The following is a 23,488-nucleotide window of genomic DNA, read 5'->3' on the forward strand; positions in this document are numbered from 1 at the left end:
GATCACGTGGTCAGAGCTGGCCAATCTGGATTTAATGCGTTTTTAAAAAAAAAACGTGTTACACTCCCCCTTTGGACGTCACATCGTAGGCGGGATCAGAGGAAACGGGCATGAATTACACTTGGGAATTGATAGAGAAAAAAATAGAAGCTGTACAGTAGTCGTTTGAAACATTTACTAAATGGTGTATGTTTCGTGAAAAATCCTTTAAAATCCTTTTATAGGTGTGCATTTTCCAAACATTCTTTGTACATGTGATGTTAGCTTATTTATTTCCTTGTTAGTTAAACATGTTCGTTTTAACAGCCTGTGGCCTATGACCTCTCTTATGATCTTATTTGTGTGCAAAATTAATAATAATAAAAAAAAACATGTATTCGTCCTAATTTATATATATTTTGATACTTAAAAAATGTGTACATATTGCAACATGTGCAGTTAGAAATAATATCTAATATAAAGAGAATGTTGTTCTCTGCACTATATCAACAGCTGTACCCATTTTTTTTTAAATTGCGCTGTTTATTGCCACTTATATATATATATTAGTGTATGGTGTGAATGTATTGTGTAATGTGTATTTTAATGTATATCTACAGAATATTTGTAATGTAGGCCTATTGTGGTTTTATGATCATGAACTGTACCTTATGTTGCCTATTATCAAATGAATTGTCCCTAATGAATAACATACATGAATTGCAATTGCAAATGTGTATTATTCTATTTTATTTGTATTTACTTGCACATCTTGCAACATTCTCTTGCACTATTTTATTTGTATTCTGTTATTTCTTGCACTATTTATATTGGTTGTATCCGTTTTATGTTCCATATATATTCATGTTGCATTGTTGGAGGTTACGTTTGTCATTGCCATATCTACACTACTGTGCATATGACAATAAAGCCTTGAATTGAATCTTGAAAATGATCAAACCTTCAATCACCCCAGCTAGTAACAGACAGGGAATGAAAAATGGGCATGGTCTTTTTTTACTCTGACCTCCACCAAAAACACTGAGCGATACACAACCACTCTTGCAATTCTTGCCGCACATGTATATGGTCACACACTAAATTATTGGCTAAATAAATAAACTTGCCAGGGCTTTAAATACAGTTTGTGGATCTTTTGTTAGAATGTTTTGGTTTGGATGTGCGTACCCAAAATCATGTTTAATATCATCGCTAGAGGAAAATAGATGTCATCCTGAGGGAGACAAAAATGTCTACTAAATGTCACGGCAATCCATTGAATACATGTTGAAACGTCTTGGTCTGGGCCAAACCACTGTCTGAACAGCCATACAACTCTTTATTCCAATCAAGGTTAGGGTTATTCAGATCTAAATCAAATCTTTTTAAGTACATTTCTGTTTAATTCTAACAGCAACTGGCTCAGTCATCGGTTAGCCCTTCATAGCAAAGTACAAAAGGAGGCCCTTGACTACTAATGCAGGTGAGAGAAGACCTGCTGGAGGCAATGAAGTATGACTGATGGGCAGATGCTCTGGTCCCAAAATCAAAGACCAACAGTGTCATGTTATAGATCTTAAGATAAGCTGTGATACTAATTTAGGCTCACAGTAGCCCGAGGCCAAAGGGGTCAGCTGTGCTCTACCTGCATGCAATGTTACCTAACACCCACTGTTTTTAAGGGTACCTCTGTGATGAGCGGCATGAAACAGGTTTAGACTTTCTCTGATGCTCATAGCCTTGGGTGCTCTAGCTGTGATAGCTATGTAAACCTAGAGCTCTGTACTAATGCGAACCATGGATGACAGCGCTGTGAGATCATTGCTGGCACAGGAACAAAGGCCAAACCCATGATAAAATAGACCTCAGGTAGGGGGGAAATGATGACGCCTTCAGATGACACATAAACAAGACGTCACCTGAGTCTGTTCATCATTGAGAGACAATTAAAGGGATTTAAAAAATATATACAGAATAATTATTTTCAATCTGAAAAGTAATGATAATGATGCATATTTTACGATAAATAAATGGATACCTAAGTGCACTCTGTTCTCCTTTTATACTGCTTTCAGTACACTGCTAATATACACAATAATCCGTTCTAGTTCAACCTAAAAGAAATACATCTTTAAACTAATTGAAAATTAGGACAAAAGGTAAAATAAAAAAAAGAGTGATAGCTACATTTGAAAGTAAACTAAACTGTAAGTGTAGTGCAGGGAAAAAAACAGTAGTAATAACGCACTGAGGCCAAAAGGGGGCGACATTACACTACAAATAAGTGCCTTCACTTCCTAAAGATTACCCATGCCATTTATCGTCTTATTAACATATTCCGTATTTTCTATAGTTCGTACAAAGCACAAACAATATAACGATTTAAAAGGACTCAAAATACCTGCAGAGAAAATATATATATATATATATATATTGAAGATTATCTCATTGAACAGACTACACTAGATACTTTGAAGTGTTTAAATGTGTATTCTAAGGAAAGAAACTGGCAGGGAAACGGGGTTCAGGAGGAGTGGCTGTACCCGTAGGATAGAAAAGTGGGAAGTGAGGTCTGACTCAGAGGTCGCGCGGCTGTGGAGAAGAACGTGTTGCCCACATTCTGTTACTGAGTTTAGGCTAGTTAGCTAGCAGGTTTATTGTTTTGGGTGGAGTCACTTTTGCCTCCACTTGCTGTCCAAATAAATGTTGAAAGAAAAAGTAAATCTGTTTACAGTGCTGTTTTCATATGGGTGTTGAGAGACGTATCCATAGATTTAGTCCCTAATTTTGCTCTCAAAGTGCACCAGATTGATGCATTTAACTTCAACTATTTAAAAATAAATCTTCCCGGTGGAGCATGCCCCCGGACCCCCCTAGAGGAGGTGAGGTCCACCACCTGCCCACACCCCCTGTTAAATTGTCTTACCCACATTGAGGATGCTTCCTAAGCCCATGTTTTATTCCATGCGTCAAGTCAGGCAAATTGGGTCCAAATGTTATTGCATCAAAGATCTGTTAACATTAAAATCAATACAGATATGCTGTAACTATGTTTGCTCTATAGTTCAAGGGCTCAGGTAATGTGATTACTATATGAATAATGGTCCAAAATAACATTAAATGCATAGGGTGTTTTGTTAAGTAACATACTTTCGTCGCCGGCCGGCCGATACATGCCGTGCATTAAGTGGGCCTGTCTGTCAATTAATTCCCCGGGCCACTTGTTCCCCCCAGTCCGCCCCTGCGTATAGATCTAATCTATGTTCACATGTAAATGAAGAAAGACTAAATGCGGACCAGTCAACATAGGTTACGGCAGGTAAGAATGTGTTATTTTTTTTTCACTTACTCTCCAAATCGTCTAGTGTGTTTCTCAAACTGTATCATCAGAGGAAACTGTATTACAGGAGGCCCAGGTGCTGTCATGGACACAAGGTTAGTGATATTCATTCAAACGAACGTTGTTTTGCAATAAGTGGCTCATTTATTCATGGTCGCATTATTTTTCAGATTTGTTCAGCTTTGCTTGTGCACATCGTCTTTAGTTTCGTTTATATCAGGAGACCATGAGTCGAAATCTAGTTCTAGGAGTGTTTTGATGTGATGCTCCTACGCTAGATATTTCGATTATAGTTATATTAAATTAAATGTAACAACAATATGACCTGGCCTCACGAGAGCTCTGAGCGAGACTTGAGGGTTCCGTGGTTGCTATGCAGGCTCTCCAGGTTAATGCTCTTAGTTTGAACAAACACAAACTTCCTGACGGTCAGAAACTCAACATTTCTGCTCTCACTCGACGATTTCTCTGAAAACAAACTCATAAAGCTGATACGATTTGCTTCCGGACCTCTCCCTAAACCCTACTGTCAAAACGTACAGGACGTTTTTCGGGTTAGATGTGACATTTATTCACTTTTTTCACCCACGTTGTTTTCAATGCATTTGACCACTGACGCTCTCCAAACCCCGTACAAAATCACATATATATCTGAAGATATTGACAATTTCTTCTATTTGTATTGTTAATTAATCAAATCAGAGTGTAATAATCCTGTTGTGACAAAATACTGACCAACCGTTTCACCTGTTGAAAAAGTTAGCATGCTAACGTATGTTGATTTTACCTTTTTCTTTGTAGTGCTACAAACCATAACTGAAACAAGCTTACAAGTTAAAACATTATTTTATCCTTTTTATTGAATATATATGACTGATATTCACGATTGTCCTCGTTTCTTAATCATTACAGAGTAGATTAAGTGAAATAGCTGCAACAGAAATAGATTTATATTTACATGCTATTGTCAATTAGTAGGAGAGCTTAAATTAACATATTGTTGAAGACATTGTGGCGTAATTTTGCCTCTGTGAAAGTTATATAAACCTGCTTAATGTAAACCTCACTGTAAAAAAGCATTGAGACATAGCAGTACAAACTAGGATTAGAAATAACATTTTCTAAATAAATTCTAAATATGTTCTCATAAATTCAGATGTATTGAGACAAAAGTTGGTGCATTCTTGAGTCCTTTATTCAGCCTGAAGCATGCATATTTTTCACAGTTTGCTTTCTTTATGCCTTGTTCCAGCAACATGTTAACATTTGTAAGGCAATGGAAAGAAAGTGTGAAACAAATGCATCCATTTGGGACTTTGCTACTATTTTATACTGCAAACACTCTTTACTCTTGCTCGTGTTTAGTTTTCGTACATGTTCTTTACAATAATTGATCCTTAGAATTCAATATGTGGAAGTGATTCTGGTGTAACACTCCATGGTATATTAACCTGATGTGTTTATCACCTTCAGTTGGTCCAAGCAAACAAGTGGGCAGCTCATCCTTCGCAGGATCCCAGCAGCACCTGGCTCCTCACCTGGCTCCGCTTCATTCAGTCCACTGAGAACCACGGTAAGAAGGGCGAACACTTTCCAGAAGCTAAACATCACACATTTTACACAATTACTATAAACACATATGGATTTATTGTCCTTGAGAAAAGTAAAGGCAAGACATGTTTTTAAAAAGTGTGCACATTACAGCCATGGCTGTTTCTTGCAAGCTTCCTTTCTTTAGCTCATATTTCAGTCAAATGCTCTCATGTCTGTTTCACTTTCTGCAGCGCTTGTTTGAACAATGTATTATTGCATTGTCCTCCTTTTAATTCAGTATGTGATGAGAGAGTGATTATTGTGTAACCCTCGCTGGTGTGTCGTCATGACGTGGAGCAGTGGTCTGATTGTTGTATTTATTTTGACCTTCAGATGGACTGGCACTACAAGTGGACAGCGGTCCTCCTGCCAGACCCCAGCCGGCCCCGCCTCATCCTGCGCAGGACCCCAGCCCCCCCCTCCCAGAGTGGCTCCTCACCTGGCTCCCCAGGTACAGCTGCCTCTGGATCTAACACTTCTTCTTCTCGCACCCCCTTCAGGGTGGTCTACAGCTCCTCCCCCGGCTCCCACCTTGGCCCCCCAGCTGGCCCCGCCCCTGAGCCGAAGTGGAAGAAGAACCTGAGGCTTCTGATGAAGAGGAGGGACCAGGCTGGCAGCAGGGGGAGCAGGAGAGGCGCTGTGGATGAAGGTAAGTCTGACCCTGGCTCCTCCATTAGGTCCTCCTCCTCCTCCTCCTCCTCCTCTCGCTCTTCCTCTCGCTCTTCCTCTTCCTCCTCCTCCTCCTCCTCCTCCTCCTCCTCCTCCTCCTCCTCCTCCTCTCGCTCTTGCTCTCGCTCTAGCTCTCGTTCTAGCTCTTGCTCCTCCTCCTCCTCCTCCTCCTCCTCCTCCTCCTCCTCCTCTCGCTCTTGCTCTTGCTCTCGCTCTAGCTCTCGTTCTAGCTCTCCCTCCTCCTCTACCTCATCCTCTAGCTCTTCCTCTTGCTTTTCTTCTTGCTCTTGCTTTTCTTGCTCCTCCTCCCCTGTCCTCTCCTGCAGACCCTCCCCACCTGTTCCTGAGGAGGGCTGGTCTCTGGTGCCGTGTGCTCATCCCACTAGGATCGTCCTCCGGCGGCCGCAGCGGTCCGGCTCCTCCTCCTCCTCTCGCTCCTCCTCTTGCTTTTCTTCTTGCTCTTGCTTTTCTTGCTCCTCCTCCCCTGTCCTCTCCTGCAGACCCTCCCCACCTGTTCCCGAGGAGGGCTGGTCTCTGGTGCCGTGTGCTCATCCCACTAGGATCGTCCTCCGGCGGCCGCAGCGGTCCGGCTCCTCCCCCCGACCCGAGCCCCGCCGTGAGCCTCTACTGGTGAGGAAGGTCCCGGAGCAGCAGTGGATGAAGAGCGTCCGACTTCTGATGAAGAAGAGGAGCCAGGTGGGCAGCAGGTGGCGCAAGAGAGGAGCCGAGGCTGCAGGTATGTCAGCAGGTAACGGTGCTGCTAAGCGCTTCTGTCCTTCCACTTAATTTCTACATGTTTTTTTCCCCGGCTAAATAGAGTAACATATGTTTATATTGTATTTCTTAAAATTGAATTGATTTGAATTTGAGTTAAATGGAATTATTTTTAATAGATTTCAATTAAATTACATTTATCTAAATGTAAGCTGTTCAAATTGAATTAAAAAAACAATTTGTTTTTGTTTAAATGATTTGAACGGGTAAGTATTTTCTCCTTTAATTGAACTCAATTCAGTCGAAATGATTTGAACCTAAAAATATTTAAATTTGATGAATTCATATTTTTTTAAATTGCACTGCTTTGTCATGAACTATTTTTAAATGTGAACGGTAAGTATTGGATTGAACTGAATTAAATGAAAGTGTATCAGATGTAAGGACCCTGCTCTGGTTAGAATCCTTGTTGCCGGTCCATTACTCAGGCAGGGTGTCTGCACAGAGTGGGGGGGATCTGGGGGGGACAGTGTGAACCTCCAACGTGTTTCACCCCCTCAGTGAAGCCCCCCTGTGCAGAGAAGGAAAAGGATGGCGACACCATGTCATAGCGGTCCATATGTCTGTCGAGGGCCACCCCAGCCAAGAAGAGTCTGCAGAGACAAGGGCCTCAGGGCAGGGGCCACACTGGGGAAGGGGGGGGGGGAGAGTAACTGTAGTGGTACAAACTGTGATAGTAAGATCAGCAACAAGGTGTTTAAAAATGGTAAAAAAAAACATTGAAAGGGTGTAAAATGGGATAAAAGGGTTATTCAATCAGAAAGAGAGGTTTAAAGAGCACAGAGGAGAGATGAAAAGGATCACAGCAGAGAAGAGTAGAGAAGAAACACTAAGGGAAGACGAGGAATACGAGAAGAGAAAATATGAGAGAGGGGCATGTGGGAACCCTCTCATTATTAAAGGTAAATATCATTTTAACATTTTCATTCGTACTACTTGTTTTTAACAGTGTTTGCATGTGTTGTTGTTTTTCCAGAGGGGAGCAAAGAAGCGAAGAGGAGAGGAGGAGGGAGGCAAAATTAAGAGTGACATGTCACAAACAAAATGGTAATAATCAAGATATCCAATATAATTTCTAGATTTCACAAAGTTATTTACGTTTGTAGAGAACTTCACATGCAAAAAAGGTAAAAACCAAGTTATTCAATCTTTTGTTTCTAGATTTCAGGAAGTTCAGTTCATCTGTTCACACCATAGACTGTATATATAAAGGTTCACACGTTATTTTTGAAGATTCTAACATCACTTGTTTTTATTTTTAGAGAGGAGAGGGTAGGAGAGGAGGTGGAGGGGCAAAACTAGGCATGACTTCTCATGTAAAGAAGGTCAAATACTGATACGAGATTTCACCAAGTTCTGTTCACGTGTTATTTGAAGATTTTAACATGTTTTCCTTTTATCTTTTAGAGACCTGAGAGGAAATGAGGAGAGGAAGGGAGGAGGCAATAATTAAGTTTGACCTCTCACAAAAAAAGGTATAGATCATTTAATGTTATCACCATGTTTCGTTGAATTGAGTTCATTTGTACGACTTTTAAGTTTTTAATTATTATTTTAGTTTTTAGAGGGAGAAAATGAGAGGAAGAGGAGAGGAGGTGGAGGGCAATATGAAGGGCAGTCTTTCCCATGTAAAAAGTAAATAACAATGTATTTCATATTTTATTAAAATTAATGTGGTTGGATAACTCAGGCAGTGAAAGCGGAGGGTCTCGACGGACCAGACCCGGGCGACAGAAGCTGGCTTTGGGGACGTGGAACGTCACCTCTCTGGGGGGGGAAGGAGCCGGAGCTTGTGCGGGAGGTGGAGCGGTACCAGTTGGATCTGGTTGGGCTCACCTCTACGCACAGCGTCGGCTCTGGAACCTTACTTCTGGATAGGGGTTGGACTCTATTCTTCTCCGGAGTTGCTCAAGGTGTGAGGCGCCGGGCGGGTGTGGGGATACTCACAAGTCCCCGGTTGGGTGCTTCGTTGTTGGAGTTTACCCCAGTGGACGAGAGGGTCGCCTCCCTACGCCTGCGGGTTATGGGGGGGAAAACTCTGACTGTTGTGTGTGCTTATGCACCCAACAGCAGTTCAGAGTATTCGGCCTTCTTGGAGACCCTGGAAAGAGTCCTGTATGGGGCTCCTGAAGGGGACTCCTTAGTCTTGCTGGGAGACTTCAACGCACATGTGGGCAATGATGGAGACACTTGGAGGGGCGTGATTGGGAGGAACGGCCCCCCTGATCTGAACCGGAGTGGTGGTTTGTTACTGGACTTCTGTGCTAGTCATGGATTGGCCATAACAAACACCATGTTCGAACATAAGGATGCTCATAAGTGTACGTGGTACCAGAGCACCCTAGGCAGAAGGTCCATGATCGATTTCGTTATCGTATCATCGGACCTGAGGCCGTATGTTTTGGACACTCGGGTAAAGAGAGGGGCGGAGTTGTCAACTGATCACCATCTGGTGGTGAGTTGGGTCGAGTGGCGGGGGAAGCCTCTGGATAGACCTGGTAAGCCCAAACGTGTAGTTCGGGTGAACTGGGAACGTCTGGAGGAGGCCCAAGTTCAGGAGGCCTTCAACTCACACCTCCGGCGGAGCTTTTCGGGCATTCCTGTGGAGGTTGGGGACATTGAACCAGAGTGGTCGGTGTTCAAAGCCTCTATTGCCGAAGCCGCGGTGGGGAGCTGTGGTCTCAAGGTCTTAGGTGCCTCAAGGGGCGGTAACCCTCGAACCTCCTGGTGGACACCGGTGGTCAGGGAAGCCGTCCGACTGAAGAAGGAGGCCTTCAGGGATTTGTTATCCCGGGGGACTCCCGAAGCAGTTGCAAGGTACCGACAGGCCCGAAGGGCAGCAGCCTCATCCGTGGCCGAGGCAAAGCAGCGGGTGTGGGAGAAGTTCGGAGAAGACATGGAGAAGGACTTTCGGGCGGCACCAAAGTTGTTCTGGAAAACTGTCCGACACCTCAGGAGGGGGAAGCAGGGAACCATCCAAGCTGTGTACAGTAAGGATGGGACGTTGTTGACCTCAACTGATGGAGTGTTGGGACGTTGGAAGGAACACTTTGAGGAACTCCTGAACCCGACAACTCCGCCCTCTATGTTAGAGGCAGAGCTGGAGTATGACGGGGGATCAACGCCAATCTCCCGGGGGGAGGTCACTGAGGTCGTCAAACAACTCCACAGTGGCAAAGCCCCGGGGGTGGATGAGATCCGCCCGGAAATGCTGAAGGCTCTGGGTGTTGAGGGACTGTCATGGTTGACACGTCTCATCAACGTTGCGTGGAAGTCGGAAACGGTACCGAAGGAGTGGCAGACCGGGGTGGTGGTCCCCCTTTTCAAAAAGGGGGATCAGAGGGTGTGTGCCAATTACAGAGGCATCACACTACTCAGCCTCCCCGGGAAAGTTTACTCCAAGGTACTCGAAAGGAGGGTCAGGCCGATTGTCGAACCTCAGATTGAGGAGGAACAATGCGGATTCCGTCCTGGTCGTGGAACGACGGATCAGCTTTTTACTCTCGCAAGGATCCTGGAGGGGGCCTGGGAGTACGCTTATCCGGTCTACATGTGTTTTGTAGACTTGGAGAAGGCGTATGACCGGGTTCCCAGGGAGTTACTGTGGGAGGTGCTGCGGGAGTATGGGGTGAGGGGGTCTCTACTCAGGGCCATCCAATCTCTGTACTCCCAAAGCGAGAGCTGTGTCCGGGTCCTCGGCAGTAAGTCGGACCCATTTCCGGTGAGGGTTGGCCTCCGCCAGGGCTGCGCTTTGTCACCAATCCTGTTTGTAATATACATGGATCGGATTTCGAGGCGTAGTCGTGGGGGGGGGGGTCTGCAGTTCGGTGGACTAAGGATTGCACCACTGCTTTTTGCAGATGATGTGGTTCTGATGGCTTCATCGGTCTGCGACCTTCAGCACTCACTGGATCGGTTCGCAACCGAGTGTGAAGCGGCTGGGATGAGGATCAGCACCTCCAAATCTGAGGCCATGGTTCTCAGCAGGAAACCGATGGACTGTCCACTCCAAGTAGGGAATGAGTCCTTACCCCAAGTGAAGGAGTTCAAGTATCTCGGGGTCTTGTTCTCGAGTGAGGGATCAATGGAGCGTGAGATGGGCCGGAGAATCGGAGCAGCGGGAGCGGTATTGCAGTCGCTTTACCGCACCGTTGTGACGAAAAGGGAGCTGAGCCGGAAGGCAAAGCTCTCTGTCTACCGGGCCATTTTCGTTCCTACCCTCACCTATGGTCATGAAGGATGGGTCATGACCGAAAGAACGAGATCGCGGATACAAGCGGCCGAGATGGGTTTCCTCCGCCGGGTGGCTGGTGTCTCCCTTAAAGATAAGGTGAGAAGTTCGGTCATCAGGGAGGGACTCGGAGTTGAGCCGCTCCTCCTTCGCGTCGAAAGAAGCCAGTTGAGGTGGTTCGGGCACCTAGTTAGGATGCCACCTGGGCGCCTCCCTAGGGAGGTGTTCCAGGCACGTCCAGCTGGGAAGAGACCAAGGGGTAGACCTAGGACCAGGTGGAGGGATTATATCTCTTCGCTGGCCTGGGAGCGCCTTGGGATCCCCCAGTCAGAGCTGGTTGATGTCGCCAGGGAAAAGAAAGTTTGGGGCTCTCTGCTGGAACTGCTACCCCCGCGACCCGACCACGGATAAGCGGGAGAAGATGGATGGATGGATGGATGGATAACTCATCTGTTCATTTTTTTCTGGAGATTTTCTTTGTTTTTTTTTGTTACAGAATTAAAGGTGTATTCTAAGGAAAAAAACTGGCAGGGAAACGGGGTTCAGGGGGAGTGGCACCCGTAGGATAGAAAAGGGGGAAGTGACGTCTGACTCAGAGGTCGCGCAGCTGTGGAGAAGAACGTGTTGCCCACATTCTGTTACTGAGTTTAGGCTAGTTAGCTAGCAGGTTTATTGTTTTGGGTGCAGTCACTTTTGCCTCCACTTGCTGTTCAAATAAATGTTGAAAGAAAAAGTAAAGCTGTTTACAGTTCTGTTTCATATGGGTGTTGAGAGATGTATCCATAGATTTAGTCCCTAATTTTGCTCTCAAAGTGCACCAGATTGATGCATTAAAAAACTAACATCGATATGGCTGAGGGTCCGGCGAAAAATAAATCAAAAACGTATTATTTCCACCCGGAATGGGAGCATGAATTTATTTTCACATCAGCGAAAGAGAAGACTGCCTCATATGCCAACAGGCGGTAGCCTTGGCGAAACGAGGCAACCTGGAGCGCCATCATGCGATCACCCATGGTAAATTCAAAGACTCATATCCACTCAACAGCGCATTAAGAACCAAAAGAATTGATGAACTGAAAAGAGGACTAAAAGCACAGCAGTCGCTTTTCATCGCGCCTACAGCAAAGAGCAATGCAGCTACAGAAACGTCCCTCCGGATTAGCCATATTTTGGCTCAGCACAAAAAACCATTTACGGATGGTGAGATGATTAAAGAAGCAATGAGCGCCACAGCTGACGTCTTGTTTGCGGATTTCAAAAACAAAGAGGACATAAAAGCAAGGATAAAAAGTGTACCACTTGGTGCACCTACTGTAGCCAGAAGAGTCCAGTCATTGTCCGAAGATGTATCCCAGCAAGTATTAAAAGACTTGTCTCTCTCGGAATACTTTTCAGTTCAATTTGACGAGTCTACCGATGCCACAGACACAGCCCAGCTAGGTGTGTTTGTCCGAATGGTTTTCACGGATTTTACTGTCAAGGAGGCCGTTCTTGCCCTTATCCCATTGAAAGAAAGAACCAGGGGTGAGGATGTGTAGAAGGCATTCAAGGACTATGTTCGTGAGTACAAGATTCCCATTCATAAAATAGTGTCCTTCACAACCGATGGGGCACCAGCGATGCTCGGTGTTCGTTCAGGATTTGTTGCGCTGTGCAGAAAAGACCCAGACTTTCCACCATTTGTAAACTATCACTGTGTGATACATCAACAGGCATTGGCAGCTAAAGCAATTGACATGTCACATGTAATGAATGTTGTTGTTAAGATTGTCAACTCAATTCGCGCAAAAGCACTCCAGCACCGGCTATTTAAGTCTTTATTGGACGAGCTCGACTCTGTGTATGGAGATTTGATCCTTCACGCAGATGTAAGGTGGCTCAGTCGGGGCAAGGTGCTCCAGCGTTTTCTGGATTTGCCACCAGAGATCATCAGTTTTCTGAAGTCGAGGAACGAGGAGTATGAGCAGCTGTCCAACGATACTTGGTTATTGGACTTGGGGTTCCTTTCCGATCTGACTGCAAAACTCAATGACCTTAACCGAGAATTGCAAGGGAAAGACCGAGAGCTTGGTCACATGATTAGCGCAGTGGAGGCATTCAAAGTGAAGCTCAGTTTGTGGACCACTCAGTTAAGACATGCGAGGCTGACACACTTCCCAAATCTTGAAAAGGTGTCACAAAACCTCACAGACAAAACTGCTTTCCATCCTGAACAATTCTGCGCCCATTTGAACAAACTGACATCAGAATTTGGTGCTCGATTTGTGGAGCTACAAGACATGGGGCAAGTAGTTGGTTTTGTATCAAACCCTTTCCTCAGCGTTGACATTGAACAGCTGTCAGCTAAAATGCAGGAGGTGTTTACATTACCTATGGGTGTTGTCGACATGGAGATCATTGAAATGCAAAACGACATTGAATTGAAGGCCAGAGCAAGAGATCAGGACTTTTGGTCACTCGTGAGTAGAGAGAGGTATCCACTGATTGTGTCATGTGCGCTTAAACTGAAGGCCTACTTTGGCTCCACATACTTATGTGAAACGGCCTTTTCACAAATGAAAATAATTAAATCCAAGTATAGAACATCTTACTGACTGCCTCCGGCTGGCAATCACTAACTATCAGCCAGATTTCAAAAGGCTTACAGATAATGTGCAGTCACAGCAGTCTCATTAAAGGCAGGCTGATAGAGCAACTTGAGCATTGGAAATATATTGTGCATTGAACAGAGCAACTTAATATGGATTACATTGAACTGTAGGCTAATATCTGTACATGTGAATATTACTAATTCAACTGAGAAACTAAATATAGTGCATTGAACAGATACTGTAAATATGAATAGTTTGTATTGAACAGATACTGTATGCCTACCGTAAATATGAATATTGTACATTGCACAGATAACTGTGCATAACTGTGTCTTTCTTTGTGTGCATCTTTACACGTACATTGAGCCTGTTGTAACATAAATTGATTGCAATTGATTGATTACTATTTTTCTTAGCGGATGCATGTCAATTTAAATCAATACATTGTAGTGCCACAACATACAACTATTTTTTAAATCAATAAAAACATTTTCTAAATCCATAAAAGCATTTCAATTAATATTGGGAGTCATGTTGTTACTTTGTTGAGAATGTGGTCATGTAATAAGCGGGATAATTTGCAGCAACTTGATCCTTATGGGGAAAATAACACCCTTCATCCAGATGAATATGGTTTTGGCCCAAAATACATTTCTGACCTCCTGCTAAATGATGAACCATCCAGATCTCTCAGGTCTTCAGGGACCGGTCAGCTTTCTGTCCACAGAGTCAGAACTAAACATGGAGAAGCAGCGTTCAGTTATTATGCTCCAAATATCTGGAACAAGCTCCCAGAAACCTGCAGGTCCGCTGCAACTCGTACTACTTTTAAATCCAGGCTGAAGACTTTTCTTTTTGTCGCTGCTTTTAATTGAACTATTCATATCTTAGACTGCACTGTAACTTTTATCCATGTATTTTTCTTTTAATGTTTATTTTATTAGCTTTTCTTTTTAATGACTGATTTTAAATGCCATTTTCTTAATGTCTTTCATTTTTTGTAAAGCACTTTGAATTGCCTTGTGTTGAAAAGTGCTATATAAATAAACTTGCCTTGCCTTGCAAAAATAAATATGACGATGAATAGTCTTACTCCTAAGTGGGTTTTTTGGAAGATATCGGATTGGTAGATCTCGGTTTACATTTTGGAATAAAAAGTGATCTTGGGCTTGAAAAGGTTGGTTACCACTGGTCTAGTGTGTTTCTCAAACTGTATCATCAGAGGAAACTGTATTACAGGAGGCCCAGGTGCTGTCATGGACACAAGGTTAGTGATATTAATTCAAACGAACGTTGTTTTTGCAATAAGTGGCTCATTTATTCATGGTCGCATTATTTTTCACATTTGTTCAACTTTGCTTGTGCACATCGTCTTTAGTTTCGTTTATATCAGGAGACCATGAGTCGAAATCTAGTTCTAGGAGTGTTTTGATGTGATGCTCCTACGCTAGATATTTCGATGATAGTTATATTAAATTAAATGTAACAACAATATGACCTGGCCTCACGAGAGCTCTGAGCGAGACTTGAGGGTTCCGTGGTTGCTATGCAGGCTCTCCAGGTTAATGCTCTTAGTTTGAACAAACACAAACTTCCTGACGGTCAGAAACTCAACATTTCTGCTCTCACTCGACGATTTCTCTGAAAACAAACTCATAAACCTGATACGATTTGCTTCCGGACCTCTCCCTAAACCCTACTGTCAAAACGTACAGGACGTTTTTCGGGTTAGATGTGACATTTATTCACTTTTTTCACCCACGTTGTTTTCAATGCATTTTACCACTGACGCTCTCCAAACCCCGTACACAATCACATATATATCTGAAGATATTGACAATTTCTTCTATTTGTATTGTTAATTAATCAAATCAGAGTGTAATAATCCTGTTGTGACAAAATACTGACCAACCGTTTCACCTGTTGAAAAAGTTAGCATGCTAACGTATGTTGATTTTACCTTTTTCTTTGTAGTGCTACAAACCATAACTGAAACAAGCTTACAAGTTAAAACATTATTTTATCCTTTTTATTGAATATATATGACTGATATTCACGATTGCCCTCGTTTCTTGATCATTAGATTAAGTGAAATAGCTGCAACAGAAATAGATTTATATTTACATGCTATTGTCAATTAGTAGGAGAGCTTAAATTAACATATTGTTGAAGAAATTGTGGCGTAATTTTGCCTCTGTGAAAGTTATATAAACCTGCTTAATGTAAACCTCACTGTAAAAAAGCATTGAAACATAGCAGTACAAACTAGGATTAGAAATAACATTTTCTATATAAATTCTAAATATGTTCTCATAAATTCAGATGTATTGAGACAAAAGTTGGTGCATTCTTGAGTCCTTTATTCAGCCTGAAGCATGCATATTTTTCACAGTTTGCTTTCTGTATGCCTTGTTCCAGCAATATGTTAACATTTGTAAGGCAATGTAAAGAAAGTGTGAAACAAATGCATCCATTTGGGACTTTGCTACTATTTTATACTGCAAACACTCTTTACTCTTGCTCGTGTTTAGTTTTCGTACATGTTCTTTACAATAATTGATCCTTAGAATTCAATATGTGGAAGTGATTCTGGTGTAACACTCCATGGTATATTAACCTGATGTGTTGTGTTTATCACCTTCAGTTGGTCCAAGCAAACAAGTGGGCAGCTCATCCTTCGCAGGATCCCAGCAGCACCTGGCTCCTCACCTGGCTCCGCTTCATTCAGTCCACTGAGAACCACGGTAAGAAGGGCGAACACTTTCCAGAAGCTAAACATCACACATTTTACACAATTACTATAAACACATATGGATTTATTGTCCTTGAGAAAAGTAAAGGCAAGACATGTTTTTAAAAAGTGTGCACATTACAGCCATGGCTGTTTCTTGCAAGCTTCCTTTCTTTAGCTCATATTTCAGTAAAATGCTCTCATGTCTGTTTCACTTTCTGCAGCGCTTGTTTGAACAATGTATTATTGCATTGTCCTCCTTTTAATTCAGTATGTGATGAGAGAGTGATTATTGTGTAACCCTCGCTGGTGTGTCGTCATGACGTGGAGCAGTGGTCTGATTGTTGTATTTATTTTGACCTTCAGATGGACCGGCACTACAAGTGGACAGCGGTCCTCCTGCCAGACCCCAGCCGGCCACGCCTCATCCTGCGCAGGACCCCAGCCCCCCCCTCCCAGAGTGGCTCCTCACCTGGCTCCCCAGGTACAGCTGCCTCTGGATCTAACACTTCTTCTTCTCGCACCCCCTTCAGGGTGGTCTGCAACTCCTCTGCCGGCTCCCACCTTGGCCCCCCAGCTGGCCCCGCCCCTGAGCCGAAGTGGAAGAAGAACCTGAGGCTTCTGATGAAGAGGAGGGACCAGGCTGGCAGCAGGGGGAGCAGGAGAGGCGCTGTGGATGAAGGTAAGTCTGACCCTGGCTCCTCCATTAGGTCCTCCTCCTCCTCCTCCTCTCGCTCTTCCTCTCGCTCTTCCTCTCGCTCTTCCTCTCGCTCCTCCTCCTCCTCCTCCTCCTCCTCCTCCTCCCCCTCCTCCTCTTCCTCTCGCACTTGCTCTTGCTCTCGCTCTAGCTCTCGTTCTAGCTCTTCCTCCTCCTCTACCTCATCCTCTAGCTCTTCCTCTTGCTTTTCTTCTTGCTCTTGCTTTTCTTGCTCCTCCTCCCCTGTCCTCTCCTGCAGACCCTCCCCACCTGTTCCCGAGGAGGGCTGGTCTCTGGTGCCGTGTGCTCATCCCACTAGGATCGTCCTCCGGCGGCCGCAGCGGTCCGGCTCCTCCTCCTCCTCTCGCTCCTCCTCTTGCTTTTCTTCTTGCTCTTGCTTTTCTTGCTCCTCCTCCCCTGTCCTCTCCTGCAGACCCTCCCCACCTGTTCCCGAGGAGGGCTGGTCTCTGGTGCCGTGTGCTCATCCCACTAGGATCGTCCTCCGGCGGCCGCAGCGGTCCGGCTCCTCCCCCCGACCCGAGCCCCCCCGTGAGCCTCTACCGGTGAGGAAGGTCCCGGAGCAGCAGTGGATGAAGAGCGTCCGACTTCTGATGAAGAAGAGGAGCCAGGTGGGCAGCAGGTGGCGCAAGAGAGGAGCCGAGGCTGCAGGTATGTCAGCAGGTAACGGTGCTGCTAAGCGCTTCTGTCCTTCCACTTAATTTCTACATGTTTTTTCCCCCGGCTAAATAGAGTAACATATGTTTATATTGTATTTCTTAAAATTGAATTGATTTGAATTTGAGTTAATTGGAATTATTTTTAATAGATTTCAATTAAATTACATTTATCTAAATGTAAGCTGTTCAAATTGAATTGAATAATTAAAAAAACAATTTGTTTTTGTTTAAATGATTTGAACGGGTAAGTATTTTCTCATTTAATTGAGCTCAATTCAGTCGAAATGATTTGAACCTAAAAATATTTAAATTTGATGAATTCATATTTCTTTAAATTGCACTGCTTTGTCATGAACTATTTTTAAATGTGAACGGTAAGTATTGGATTGAACTGAATTAAATGAAAGTGTATCAGATGTAAGGACCCTGCTCTGGTTAGAATCCTTGTTGCCGGTCCATTACTCAGGCAGGGTGTCTGCACAGAGTGGGGGGGATCTGGGGGGGACAGTGTGAACCTCCAACGTGTTTCACCCCCTCAGTGAAGCCCCCCTGTGCAGAGAAGGAAAAGGATGGCGACACCATGTCATAGCGGTCCATATGTCTGTCGAGGGCCACCCCAGCCAAGAAGAGTCTGCAGAGACAAGGGCCTCAGGGCAGGGGCCACACTGGGGAAGGGGGGGGGGGGGAGAGTAACTGTAGTGGTACAAACTGTGATAGTAAGATCAGCAACAAGGTGTTTAAAAATGGTAAAAAAAAACATTGAAAGGGTGTAAAATGGGATAAAAGGGTTATTCAATCAGAAAGAGAGGTTTAAAGAGCACAGAGGAGAGATGAAAAGGATCACAGCAGAGAAGAGTAGAGAAGAAACACTAAGGGAAGACGAGGAATACAAGAAGAGAAAATATGAGAGAGGGGCATGTGGGAACCCTCTCATTATTAAAGGTAAATATCATTTTAACATTTTCATTCGTACTACTTGTTTTTAACAGTGTTTGCATGTGTTGTTGTTTTTCCAGAGGGGAGCAAAGAAGCGAAGAGGAGAGGAGGAGGGAGGCAAAATTAAGAGTGACATGTCACAAACAAAATGGTAATAATCAAGATATCCAATATAATTTCTAGATTTCACAAAGCTATTTACGTTTGTAGAGAACTTCACATGCAAAAAAGGTAAAAACCAAGTTATTCAATCTTTTGTTTCTAGATTTCAGGAAGTTCAGTTCATCTGTTCACACCATAGACTGTATATATAAAGGTTCACACGTTATTTTTGAAGATTCTAACATCACTTGTTTTTATTTTTAGAGAGGAGAGGGTAGGAGAGGAGGTGGAGGGGCAAAACTAGGCATGACTTCTCATGTAAAGAAGGTCAAATACTGATACGAGATTTCACCAAGTTCTGTTCACGTGTTATTTGAAGATTTTAACATGTTTTCCTTTTATCTTTTAGAGACCTGAGAGGAAATGAGGAGAGGAAGGGAGGAGGCAATACTTAAGTTTGACCTCTCACAAAAAAAGGTATAGATCATTTAATGTTATCACCACGTTTCGTTGAATTGAGTTCATTTGTACGACATTTAAGTTTTTAATTATTATTTTAGTTTTTAGAGGGAGAAAATGAGAGGAAGAGGAGAGGAGGTGGAGGGCAATATGAAGGGCAGTCTTTCCCATGTAAAAAGTAAATAACAATGTATTTCATATTTTATTAAAATTAATGTGGTTGGATAACTCATCTGTTCATTTTTTTCTGGAGATTTTTTTTGTCTTTTTTTGTTACAGAATTAAAGGTGTATTCTAAGGAAAAAAACTGGCAGGGAAACGGGGTTAAGTGGGAGTGGCACCCGTAGGCAGTGATGTACCTGAACGCGTTCAATGAACGATCGTTCATGAACGCGTTCATATTTTGGGCGAACGTGAACTGAACGTACTGTATTTCCGCTAGATGAACGTAATTGAGAACGCGTTCATTCTCAGCGCTGTATAACGGCGTTCAAAAGTGCGTTCATTCTCAGCACTGTATTATAACGGCGTTCAAAAGTGTGCCAGATTTCATATGCCTTTCAGCCGAAAACCCAGTTAAAACACACCGTAAACAGGCTTCAAAATAATGCGGAAAACCACCCAATCTAGCAACAGCAAGCTGCCTGTGACGCGTACGCGCCTGTCACCCCTGGCTGTCGCACTAAAATATAAATATATTAAATATATCAGACTCCTCACAACAAACAATGTGGAACCGCGGAACCGGCGAGCATTGAATGAATGAATGAATTAGTATGGACGAAGCCGAGAGCAGCTGGAGCAGCACTCGCTCAGAGTGAGACTCTACGGCAGGGGTGGGGAACCTCCGGCCTCCGGGCCGTATACGGCCCGCGAGACAATTTGGTACGGCCCTCGATGTCATTTATAAACACACGCAAAAAATAAAAAAATGAAAGAAATCTAGACCGCAAACAAATTAAACAAGCGAGTGCCTGTTTTTCCTGGCCAAAAGATCAGGGTCCTTGAACACAACACGAGCCTAACGTGTCATCACGTGGTATATGTCTCGACTGACAGGGGTGCAGTTCTGACGGAGAGCACCAGAACGCCACTCCAGAAATTGCAGTACCGATAAGTCCATACACATGCCGCAGTTTCTGCGTGTCTGTGTCTTTAGTTGAAAGCCCAGTGGCGATCTGCTCATCTGTCATACTGATCAGACAGTCAATAACTATAGGTTACTTACGTAACCCCAGTACTCAGAGTAACATGAAGTGAGATGTCTCACTATGGGATGCGCCTCATCGCGGAGCAAACAGAAGCATCAATCTCATTACGTCAATCCTGATTGGCCGGTGATTCTTGACGTCAACGTCAGGGGAAATCACCCCCTATAAGTAGCCTGCGCCACGACGCATGCGTCATTCAAAATAAGCACCTCTTCTCGCTTCACCATAGCAAGGAGGGCCGTCTGGTGAGACATCTCACTTCATGTTACTCTGAGTACTGGGGTTACGTAAGTAACCTATAGTTCTCATTCATAACACTCCGTTCGATGTCTCACTATGGGATATTGTAGCTCCCGTATTGCCAGACGAGCTTATCTCGAAGATCACCGATCAACCAGAATTTAACAGGTGGAGTCCCGACTCAACAAGGTGCCCAGCACTGCTCGGGCCACGCTTGGAGCGGAGACGTCCAGTCTGTAAAAGCGGACAAAAGTGAGTGGCGAAGACCAGCTTGCCGCCGCACAGATATCCTGGATGGAAACACCCTTGAACAAAGCCCAGGATGTAGCCAGGCCCCGAGTCGAGTGAGCCCGCAGACCCAAAGGTGCTTGCAGATTCTGACTCGTATAGGCCAAAGCAATCGCCTCCACGATCCAGTGGGATAGTCGTTGCTTAGTAACAGGCTTACCCTTGTGAGGTTTAGCCCAGGACACGAAGAGTTGGTCATTAAGACGAAGCTCTTTTGATCTGTCCATATATGTGTGTAAAGCCCGGACTGGACACAATAAATCCTGCTGCTGCTCCCCGGAGGAAACCAGCGGCGGAGGAAATGCCTCAATGTCAATCGGGGTACACGAACCGACCACCTTTGGTGTAAAGGCAGGGTTGGGTTTCAACAACACTCTCGTTTGCCCTGGGGCGAACTGAGTGCATGAGGGATGTACAGACAGTGCATGGATATCACTGACCCGTTTGGCGGATGCCAGGGCCAGTAACAGCACTGTCTTGAGTGACAGATGTTTCATGTCAGCTCCCTCCAGGGGTTCAAATGGGGTCATTTTGAGCCCATTTAAAACCACTGCCAGGTCCCATAAGGGCACCAGCGACCTGGAAACAGGGAGGAGCCTGCGCGCTCCCTTCATAAAACGGCAGACCAAAGGATGTTGGCTAGCCGTCTTACCCTCAAAGCCCACATGGCATGCAGCAATAGCAGCCAGGTACACCTTGATCGTGGAAAAAACTCTGTGTTTATCGATCAAGTCCTGTAGGAATGATAAAATCACCCCGACAGGACATTGAAAAGAGATGTGTCCTTCTTGAAGGCACCACTCCTCAAACACCCTCCACTTACAGTCGTAAAGAGACCTGGTGGAGGAAGCTCTCGCACTCTGAATAGTGTTTATCACCTTCTGAGGGAGTCCCACTGTATTCAGATTGTACCACTCACGGGTCAGGCCCATAGTGCCCCGTGCTCTGGGCGTGGGTGAAGGATCGCCCTCCCCGCCTGAGACAATCTGTCCCTGCGTGGTGGGGGCTGCCATGGCTGCCCGCACAACAGCTGATATATCCCCGCCAGCCCGTATATTGCGGGCTAGGGCGGAAACATCAGAGTAAGTGTGTGGCGTTGCTCTTTCACTCTGGCCGGAGTTGGGGGTAACAGAACCAGGGGTGGGAACGCGTACAGAGGACCCGGAGGTTAATCGTGTACGAGTGTGTCCCCGCCTAACGGTGCGTTTAAATCGTGCATTAAAGAGAACAGCTGTCATTGAGCATTTTCTCCCCTTGCGAACAGACTTAACGCGGCTGGACTCTCGATCCTTGGATGAGGAGTCCAGTCTGCATAGAGTGGTGCACCCTTTGACAGTAATTCTGTCCCTAGGTGCATAACACCCGGTACTTGTGTCGTTCTCAGAGAGAGGAGACGTCTGCCGCTCCAAGGGATCAGTTTGTGTGCCAGTGTGTGTGACTGGAGACAACGCAAACTCCCCTGGCGGTTCATCCACGATATCGTGTTGTCTATCCTCATGGGGACATGAAGTCCTCTGAGAGAAGGCAGGAAGCATTTTTGGGTGGGGAACACCGCTAAAAGCTCCGGGTAATTTACGCGTGCCCGCTGGAAGTCTCTGTTCTAGAGACCTCTCACCGGGCGACCTTCGTAAGTCCCCTGTCAGCCCGTCTGACCTGCGTCCGTGGTGACCACCTTCCGTGAAAGGACTGCACCCGTAGGCGCGTCCCGCACTGGAAAAGTCGGGTGTAGTGCCACTACGCAATTCATAATCACCAAAACTCTCCGTAAGCCGTGGCGTTCGGGGTTTAGTTTTATTATGAGGCCCATGTTGAGCGGGTGCTTTACGAGGACATTCTCCTCCGTAATCTGACTCTGCTCGGTGGGCTTTATAGATAAAACCCTTCTTTCTGGGAGAGAGAGAACTCTTCTCACCAGAATGTGGGTTGACTCTCACTGGGTTTGTGAAAACAGATAAATTATAACTGTTTTGAGAAGCCCAGGCAGACATCGTGAGTATCTCCTGCTGTATGCTCCTTAGAGCCAGCTGGGATGTCACTCTTATGGCTCCGACCGGCACTGCGCATGTGCGTGACGGAGGTGCCTTTTCAGCTCCAGCCGGTACTGCGCATGTGTGTGCCGGTGGTGCCCTCACGGCTCCAGTCGGCACTGCGCCTGCGCGTGCCGGTGGTGCCCTTAAAGCCCCGGCCGGCACTGCGCATGTGTGTGGCGGTGGCTTCACGGACCCGTCAATAATCCGTCCTTTGAGAGATGCCGTAGCTGCTCTTGAAAGTGGAAGGATTTAACGGGCCGTTCTTTACAGCTCTAGCCGGCACTGCGTACGCACGTGGCGGTAGTGCCCTTAAAGCCCCAACCGGCACTGCGCATGCGCGTGGCGGTGGTGCCTTCACAGACCCGTTTATTATCCGCCTTTTGAGAGAGGCCGTAGCTGCTCTCAGAAGGGGATTTATGGTTAACGGACTGTTTATTGTCTTTCTTTTCATCTTTTTGAGCTGCGCCCTTGGCCGGAGCCTGGATGCGTCAGCGGAAAATGGTTTATTCAGACAGAAAGATGTAACATGTGTTTTATGCGGACTTGAGGATGACGTTGAGGCATCTCTCGAGGCGGCGGGAACACATTCACGGAGGGGAGAAGGAGGGGCTGTCACGCCGCTCGCTTCTTCTTCCTCGACTGCTGGCCGAAATTCTAGGTTGGCTGAGCCTGAGCTGCAACCGGAACCGGAGTTTTTCTCGGCCAACTTGCCCTCGTCTCCAGCCTGGGCTGGGGACTCGGGATGGGCTGCGACCTCTGCGTCTTCGGTGTTTTAAACCGAGCAGAGTTCGAGGCAGCTTGGGTGTCGTGAGTATCTCCTGCTGCATGGTCCTTAGAGCCAGCTGAGATGTCACGCTTACAGCTCCAGCCGGCACTGCGCGTGGCGGTGGTGCCTTCACAGACCCGTCAATAATCCGCCTTTTGAGAGATGCTGTTG

At 45.3% G+C, this 23,488-nt stretch overlaps 1 protein-coding gene and 2 long non-coding RNA genes across 4 annotated transcripts; all 3 read left to right on the plus strand.

Moving 5' to 3' along the window:
• The first annotated feature begins 6,233 nt into the window (after nt 1–6,233).
• LOC117464541 (uncharacterized) lies at nt 6,234–11,438 on the plus strand. Of its 2 annotated transcripts, none has more exons than XR_004554101.2 (6): nt 6,234–6,317; nt 7,332–7,402; nt 7,618–7,680; nt 7,763–7,830; nt 7,914–7,990; nt 11,057–11,438. It is a non-coding gene; the product is annotated as an uncharacterized lncRNA (long non-coding RNA). The 2 variants fall into 2 exon arrangements; XR_004554100.2 differs by having other exon boundaries at nt 11,083–11,438.
• A 3,342-nt stretch (nt 11,439–14,780) lies between these two features.
• On the plus strand, nt 14,781–16,357 carry LOC117464543 (uncharacterized). Its single transcript, XR_004554103.1, has 3 exons — nt 14,781–14,907; nt 15,825–15,924; nt 16,278–16,357. It is a non-coding gene; the product is annotated as an uncharacterized lncRNA (long non-coding RNA).
• Nucleotides 16,358–16,535: 178 nt separating this feature from the next.
• LOC117464542 (serine/arginine-rich splicing factor 6-like) lies at nt 16,536–19,029 on the plus strand. The gene is made up of 4 exons (XM_071206872.1): nt 16,536–17,277; nt 18,302–18,372; nt 18,588–18,800; nt 18,884–19,029. The coding sequence occupies exons 1-2, from the start codon at nt 16,536–16,538 to the stop codon at nt 18,346–18,348; spliced, it is 789 nt and encodes a 262-aa protein (XP_071062973.1). The 3' UTR covers nt 18,349–18,372; nt 18,588–18,800; nt 18,884–19,029.
• Nucleotides 19,030–23,488: the final 4,459 nt, after the last annotated feature.

The sequence above is a fragment of the Pseudochaenichthys georgianus genome, chromosome 19 (assembly GCF_902827115.2).
Source record: "Pseudochaenichthys georgianus chromosome 19, fPseGeo1.2, whole genome shotgun sequence".
NCBI lineage: Eukaryota > Metazoa > Chordata > Actinopteri > Perciformes > Channichthyidae > Pseudochaenichthys > Pseudochaenichthys georgianus.

Excerpts from the sequence above, each read along its gene's own strand:
- LOC117464542 (XM_071206872.1), top strand. The coding sequence starts at position 16,536 with ATGAAGAGGAGGGACCAGGCTGGCAGCAGGGGGAGCAGGAGAGGCGCT. Across the intron at positions 17,278-18,301 it reads GAGAGGAGCCGAGGCTGCAG|AGGGGAGCAAAGAAGCGAAG; the intron begins GTATGTCAGCAG and ends TTGTTTTTCCAG.